Raw genomic sequence first — 7,926 nt, 5'->3', positions numbered from 1 at the left:
TCATCATTCAATGTGTGGGCCCAGGTGTGACAGAGAGGCAAGAGCTGCTGACTCAGCCCTCTGTCAGGCCAGCTCCCATTAAGGGAAGCAAATTGGAGCTGGCTAGAAAAACCTGCACCGAGTTGGTGAATGGGAGACAGTTACCCACCCAATTAGCCTGGGGCTATAGAAAAGGCTGGGAGAACAGCCGCCAAAAGTGGGGGAGAGTAAGGGAGTGGAGGCAGAGATAGTGCATCTCTCCTAGGTTGACATGGGAACCTAAAGCTGTGTATGGTGAAAAGGTGGTGGGAACACAACCTGTAAATAAATGACACCAGTGATTATTGAACCCCAGGGTCTCCTAGGGACATTGTCAGCCTGGTAGGAGCTAAGAGGGCCCTGCAGAGCCCTTCTACACCAGGCCTTATTTAAACTCTTCCAGCCTTGCTCTGGAGACAGAATTCATAATTTGCTCATGTGCTTTTCCAGGGTGTTTATTACTGTAGTGTCTGAATTTATTTTCAAAATGCCCCTGTGAGGCAGGGAAGTGAGGCACAGAGAAATTAAGGTCAAAACTTGCCACTAATTTTGGGTGCCCAATTTGAGACCCTGCAGCAGCCCAGAACTGGAATTGCTGGGAAAATCCCCTGCTCAGCCGCTGGAATCCCTGGGATGTTGCCTGCCCAGGGCAGATGGACTCTTGGGGGGATTAAACTGGGAAGCTCTAGCAAATCTCGATTGATCCTGTGTGAGCAGCAATTTTTATAGGGTCAAATTTGGGCAGATTTTCATCAGATTGGCATAAGGCACTGCCCTGTCAAATTTCACATCACTGCTGCAAAGCTTGGGGTCACCAGAGCTTTTCAGAGGAAAAGTCATCTGTGGTGGAGTGGTTTTTTTTAATGTGGGCACAACAATGTCTTTTCCCCTAGCTTTGGTCTCAGAAATGGCAGAACAGGCTGAAACTTTCCAACTAAATACATTTCAATCTGAGGCAGGCAGCAGCCTTTTAAGTCAGGTCAATACACCGACAGGAAGCATGTCAATTTTGGAACGTCCACATGTTTCATACTGATCAAAAATTTGAAAACCAAAGATTTTGACATTTGCAAATAGACATTTTTCAGAATTTCCATTCTGTACAAAATGTTAATATTTTAACTTTTTTCCTTGATTTGTCAACATTGGTTTGCATCCCAAGTCAGTTTTTCCCATGGCATGGAAATTCTGAATTTCACTCAGCTCTGCCCTGTAGAATAGACTCAGCTACAGCAGGGTAAAGGTGTTTTGTTCTAGGGTAGCACTAGGGAGAAAGCACTAATGCAATGCGATAGGTAGCTCTGTGGTGCAATGGCTAGTCCATGATCCCTGCTAATGGAGGTGGAGATGCACAGATTGGGGTTTCACCTGAGTCAATCCTTTCAACATTTCCTTTATGGCCTGTATTACGCAGGAGGTCAGACTAGCTGATTACAGTGGTCCTCTCTGGCCTATAATCTGTGGACCTATTCAGTATATGGCACCTTTATATTGATATAACTTCATCCACACTGATGCTTATACCAGTATAAGTATATCAGAGGAGAAGCACATCCCTAACAGATATAGCAACACCTGTAAATCTTTCGGCTGTAGGCCAGATCTAAGTGTTGGCACATGGCAGAGATGAAACCTGTACTCCTAAATCTAATTGACACTTTGGGCATCTCAATCCAGAACCAGGCCCCATTGCTATTCCTGAAATCACCTCTCAGCTGAGGCCAAACCCCATAGGTGCCTAAACTCACTTGGCACCTACATTTTTCCAGTAAAAGCTCCTTTGTGCCTGTTTCTGCCTCTGAGTATGCACACTGCTACTTCTTTCTGAGCATCCAGATGCCTACCCCTTCCACGTCGAAGGAGAAGAGATTTCACCAGGGGTCTCCCACCTCTCCTGTGGGCACTCTAGTTGCTGAAATATGGGATATTCTGGTGTGGTTCTCCCTCGATCTCTCCTGTTAGAGCTGTTCTATTTTGGAATCTGTGATTTATTATCCCCAGCCTCCAGGAGACATCAAAGACATTTTCATGATCTCTTCTGACATTCTATCAGGGGGTAGCCATGTTCGTCTGTATCCACAAAAACAACACGGTGTCCGGTGGCACCTTAAAGGCTAACAGATTTATTTGAGCATAAGCTTTTGTGGGTAAAAAACCCACTACTTCAGATGCATGGAGTGAAAATTACAGATGCAGGCATTGTTATCCTGACACATGAAGAGAAGGGAGTTCCCTCACAAGTGGAGAGCCAGTGTTGGCAGGGCCAATTCAATCAGGGTGGATGTGGTCCATTCCCAATTATTGATGAGGAGGTGTCCGGTTTGGCCAATGTACATGGTAGAGGGGCATTGCTGGCACATGATGGGATATATCACATTCGTAGACCTGCAGGTGAATGAGCCCCTGATGGTGTGGCTGATGTGGTTGGGTCCTCTGATGGTGTTACTAGAGTCGAATAGGGACTGGGAGTGGCTGGCTCACTACAAAAGCAGCTTTGCCTCTCCTGGAATTGACACCTCCTCATCAATTATTGGGAGTGGACCATATCCACCCTGATCAAATTGGTACTTGTGAGGTAACTCCCTTCTCTTCATGTGTCAGTGTAACAATGCCTGTATCTATAATTTTCACTTCATGCATCTGAAGAAATGGGGTTTTTTTACCCACAAAAGTTTATGCCCAAATAAATCTGTTAGTCTTTAAGGTGCCACCGGACTCCTTGCTGTTTTTCTGACATTCTGAGGTTCATGCTGCTTCAGGGATTTTGTCCCTAGTTGCCACCGAACCAAATAAGAACCCCTTGTGTCAGCCCCACACCATTCTACTGGGATAAGTGATAACATACCTCTTTCTCCACAGGTAGGCTTAATCCACTCAGCTCTGACAGAGTAGGAAGAAATATTCTCTTAATCTTTTGCTTTTGGACTTTAAATTAGATTCCCTGTCATCAGCTTTTCAGATATTTTGACCTGATATTTATTTTTGGCTTTTCTGCTTCAGACTAATACACAGTGGGAAAAGGTACATGAAGCTACAGGATTGCTTATGTTGACGGTATCTATTTGCAGAAGAATCAAATAGTGTAAGATAAATAACAGACAGGGAAAAACATAAAATATAATCTCTTGTTTTCTTTTGTCTTATTTTGCCATCTCATTTATTTAGTCTCAAATGTCGTCTTTCGCATGAAGAATTGTGGTGTTAACTCAACAATTCTCGAGAGGATCTGGTGCTGCAGTGACAATTTTCAGAACTGAAGTTCTCTATTTACACACTGAATGGGTACAGCATAAATTAAAGGCAACTCAAGATTCCAGTCTACAATACTACATCTCCTTCTGACAGTCTGCAGGTCAAGGCAGATACACAACAGCAGGTAAGAGGATCAGACCCAGAGTCCTCAGAAAACTTTGTCACACACCTGGTTCTGTGCCTGGTTTGGGGAGGAACATAATATTTCTGTCTCCACTTAATATCACTTTTAACACAATTCTCTTGGTTCTTGTCATTGGCACTGGAGATGAAGTCCAGGACCTCAGGATCTGAAAAAACAAACTACCTGATTTAAAATGCCTCTGTTTGTTAGCTCTGCGTGGTCCAGTCTCTGGAGAAGGACAGAGAGCTATGAAGTGTGAGTTTAGGTTACAAAATCAAGCACCTTTATCAGCTCTATATTTAATAATCATAAAAAGAATCGGACATTTACTACTGGAGGAGCTGGTGGTGTTTTCTGTATTAGGTTACCGAGCACTTTCCATTCAAACAGATTCTTGTTTTTGAGAAGCTAAAACACCTCCATTGTTTGCAGCAAGTTTTTGAACTTCAGTTGGGAGAAAGCCCTTGGACTTGAGAAGAGCATTTTTGTTTGTTTGTTTTTTTTGTTTTCCCCATGAAATTCTCTTCAGGTTTAGCTGAGTTTTAGCTTTTGATAACCACTGTCACCATTTTTTGTTTCAGTTGTGAGCAAAATTTGAGCTTCCGGCTAGTATAACACCTGTATTCTAAACAGATGGGCCCGTGTTACCACCAAAAAAAGCAGCAGACATTGACAATGTTACACCTGGAATAGTGACTGCTTCTGGACCTTCTCAACCAGAGTTGACTGGAGCGGGAGAGAGCCACCTCTGCATTACATATATAGCCCAGTGGTTCATTCCCTTCTCTGGGGATTTTACGTGGTCAGGCTCTCCCTCAGTTTCCCCAGAGGAAGAGAGGCAGAATACTGTGTCAGGCTCTCCACAGATCCTACACATCTCCCTGGTCATCTATAGGAAAATAGCTTGCTCTTGCAAAGGCCTGTAACAGAAGTGGTGGAAGTCTGTAATGCAGTGCAGGTGGTTACAGGTGCAAACCAAGAGGATGCAGAATGGAGGTGTTGTGACAGAATTGAGTTTTGTCTTTTTAAAAACCTAGGAAATTACATATGCAAAACTATATTAACGGAACATCATTTAGGATGTCTATTCAGTCACACAAAAGTTAGTCTGCCCTATACACTGAATAAGGCAGGGGTCCAGTGGTTTTAAGAAAAAAACAGCATGTGATAATGCAATTAAAGACTAATCATAATGCAAACACCCAAGAGGGCAGAATTAAGGTTGCATAGGCAACCACAAATCTGGCATTTCCTAATTTTCAGTTGCTGAAGTTTTCAACCGTAAAGACTTTTTGAGCAGTGTTGGTTTTTTTGGTATGTTTTATTTTGGGAGGCCGGGGGAGGAGGGGTTGATTCACAGTATGAATATTAAGAACAGTTACATTAGGTATGATACAGACATTTGCAAGGGATGTAAACCTTCATGCTTCAGAGCATGAGGCAACCACTAATTGCCTGGATGGTGGATGAAAATACCCCTATAGGCCTGTTATTGAATAACTTCCTACCGTGAGGGCTTTGCCCCTTTCCCTGAAGCACACTGCAAAGACTGCCAATGCATAGTCAATACTCAATAAGATGCATCATTTGTCTGATCTGGTATGGCAATTCCTATGTTCCCTATATTGACTAAAATTTTCGTTTTTTTTTACTTGTCTAGCAGAGATGTAAAGAGAGAGGGAATATGCAGAATACCGAGACCTCTGTTTTTTCCAGTAACTAGGAAACTCCCACATTATCTCCAACTCATTTTCTTTCTATCCTAAAGATTACAAACGGGCATGAGATGCTTTGCGCCCATCAGCACAGATCTCACATTGTGTTACCGTGTCACTGGCCAGATTCTGATCTCAGTCTCACTAGTGTGAAGGTAGAGTAGCTCAGCTGAAGTCAATTGGTTAATGAGGAGTCAAACCAGCCCATAACTTCCTCCACCAAATACAAACCACAATGGAATTTACTGAGTGTACACCTACACCATGACTGGTAAGAAATGTCATTATTATTATCTTTTGAGCATCTCTTTGTGAATGTGGCAGTGAAATTCCATAGAAACATAACGGCCATACTGGGTCAGACCAAAGGTCCATCTAGCCCAGTATCCTGTCTTCTGACAGTGGCCAGTGCCAGGTGCCCCAGGGGGAATGAACAGAACAGGCAATCATCAAGTGATCCGTCCCGTCGCCCATTCCCAGCTTCTGGCAAACAGAGGCTAGGGACACCATCCCTGCCCATCCTGGCTAATAGCCATTGATGGACCTATCCTCCATGAGCTTATCTTGTTCTTTTTTGAACTGCTATAGTCTTGGCCCTCAAAACATCTTCTGGCAAGGAGTTCCACAGGTTAACTTAGTATTTATCCCTAGGAGATGCATTTTCTCATTTCTAGGCTCTGGGAATCTGAGAGTCAAAAGTAACCATAGAATCAGTTACAGTCCATACCACTTACAAATGTTAGTACCTCTGAGAGGATTTGTAAGAGGGAGGGAAAATAATGCACATGGTGACAAAGAATGTCTGTAAAACATAGACTGACTCCAATAGGACAGTGACACTTTAAGGCTGCATAGACAGTGATACCAAACTTTTCCGCTGGGGCTGCCTCATAGTAGGCACCTAAATGTCTATTTAGGCACCTATATAAAAGGGGCACTGAGCATCCCTTGTGCCCTTTGAGGTCGTTTGGATTAGGAAGAGAAAATCAATGACCATGAATAAACTCTATAGCATTGATTATTTGCGTACACTGATAGCAGATTATTTGCCTCCCTTCTAAACTAAACACTCCCAATCTATATATCTCTTATTTTATAGAAGATTTGACCCACTGGATGGTTTCATGCATATTAACACAGAGTATACAATATTTCTGTAGCTGGGTCATATCCTATCTCTAATGGAAAGCATGTGGGAAATACAAAGAGAACATTCCCTAGGAGTGTCCTTTGATGTGTTATGTTTATACACTGTTTCACAGGAACAATCACAGGGATTATGAGGGATCTGTACTCAATACTTTATTGTCCCATGATTAACTGTAATCCTTATTTTTTATTTTTCACCAGCAGAGGAGAGAGTTTCTGGAATAAATGGCAGAGAGAAACCATACCACGGTGACAGAGTTCATTTTCGTAGGATTCACAGATCATCCAGATCTACAGATCCCCCTCTTTATGTTGTTCCTAGTGATGTATGTGGTCAGCCTGATGGGGAATCTTGGGATGATAGCGTTAATCATGGTTGAAACCCGACTTCATACCCCCATGTACTTTTTCCTAAGCCAGATGTCCATTGTAGATATTGGATATTCCACAGCCATAGCTCCCAGGCTGCTCATGACCTTTGTAGCAGAGACGAGAACCATTCCTTTCATTGAGTGTGCGGCACAACTATTCTTCGTCTGTTTTTTTGTGACCAGTGAATGTTGCCTCCTGGCTGTGATTGCGTATGACCGCTTCAAAGCTATCTGTAATCCACTGCTCTACAGAACCATTATGTCCAAGAGACACTGTGTCCTGTTGGTGGCTGGCACATATGTCTGTGGCTCTGTGAATTCAATTGTGCAAACTCTATTTATATTCAGTCTGTCCTTCTGCAGCTCCAGTGTTGTCAACCATTTCTTCTGTGACGTGCCCCCCATGCTGAAGCTGTCTTGCTCCGACACCCAGGTCACTGACCTTGTACTTTTCACTTTCTCGACTGTAATTGTCACGACTACTTTCCTGGGTGTCCTAATATCCTACATGTGCATCCTTGTGGCCATTCTCAGGATCCATTCTTCCAAGGGGAGACGCAAAACCTTTTCCACCTGCGCCTCCCACCTGTCAGTTGTCACTATGTTTTATGGGACACTGATATGTATATATTTAAGACCCAGTTCCAGCTATTTGATGGACCAAGACAAGGTTACCTCTGTGTTTTATGCCCTTGTGATCCCCATGTTGAACCCCCTGATCTACAGCCTGAGAAACAAGGAGGTAAATGATGCCTTTAAAAGGGTGTTATACAGGAAGATATTTTCTTGGTAATTATAATCATTATTATATTTTAACCAATAAACAGCAGATAGAAGAATGAATTCTCTGTATCATTATCCTTAGTTCTCTGACTCAGCTACTCCATGTGACGTTACGTTACGTTGTATTGAACTGTGTACAGAAAATATAATGTTAGAAATTGCTGTTTTCAAGATCCACGAATGAGGGTCTGTGACACTACGTAGAATTGGCAAGATGCTCTGGCATTTGGCTTAAAGGACAATTGCTGTTGGTCCCAAAACCGATCCTTGAGGAACTCCACTGGTAACTTCCTCCAGCCTGACAGTTTGCCTTTCAGTATGACCCTCTGTAGTCTTTCCCCTTTAACCAATTCCTTATTCCTTTCAATTTTCATATTGATCCCCATCTTTTCCAATTAAATTAATAATTCCCCATGTGGCACTGTATCAAACACCTTACTGAAATCTAGGTAAATGATAAATACCATGGAGGGAGAGGAATTATTTAAGCTCAGTACCAATGTGGACAAAAGAA

At 42.8% G+C, this 7,926-nt stretch overlaps 1 protein-coding gene across 2 annotated transcripts; it reads left to right on the top strand.

The window, feature by feature from the left end:
• Positions 1–2,454: 2,454 nt before the first annotated feature.
• Positions 2,455–7,647, top strand: LOC142072295 (olfactory receptor 5AR1-like). Of its 2 annotated transcripts, XM_075128987.1 has the most exons (3): positions 2,455–2,468; positions 6,495–7,394; positions 7,617–7,647. In XM_075128987.1, exons 1-3 carry the CDS (start codon positions 2,455–2,457, stop codon positions 7,645–7,647), a joined length of 945 nt encoding a protein of 314 aa, XP_074985088.1. The 2 variants fall into 2 exon arrangements, with proteins under 2 accessions (XP_074985088.1, XP_074985089.1); XM_075128988.1 differs by lacking the exons at positions 2,455–2,468; positions 7,617–7,647 and having other exon boundaries at positions 6,466–7,422.
• The last annotated feature ends 279 nt before the right edge of the window (positions 7,648–7,926 follow it).

This window comes from Caretta caretta, chromosome 6 (assembly GCF_965140235.1).
Source record: "Caretta caretta isolate rCarCar2 chromosome 6, rCarCar1.hap1, whole genome shotgun sequence".
In the NCBI taxonomy this organism is placed as follows: domain Eukaryota; kingdom Metazoa; phylum Chordata; order Testudines; family Cheloniidae; genus Caretta; species Caretta caretta.
Note: the sequence above shows the minus strand (reverse complement) of the source record. Positions and strands in the feature narration are given on the sequence as shown.

What these genes read in the sequence shown, in the direction of transcription:
- LOC142072295 (XM_075128987.1), top strand. An exon ending in AATGATGCCTTTAAAAGGGT is followed by an intron (nt 7,395 to 7,616) that starts GTTATACAGGAA and finishes GACACTACGTAG; the next exon opens with AATTGGCAAGATGCTCTGGC.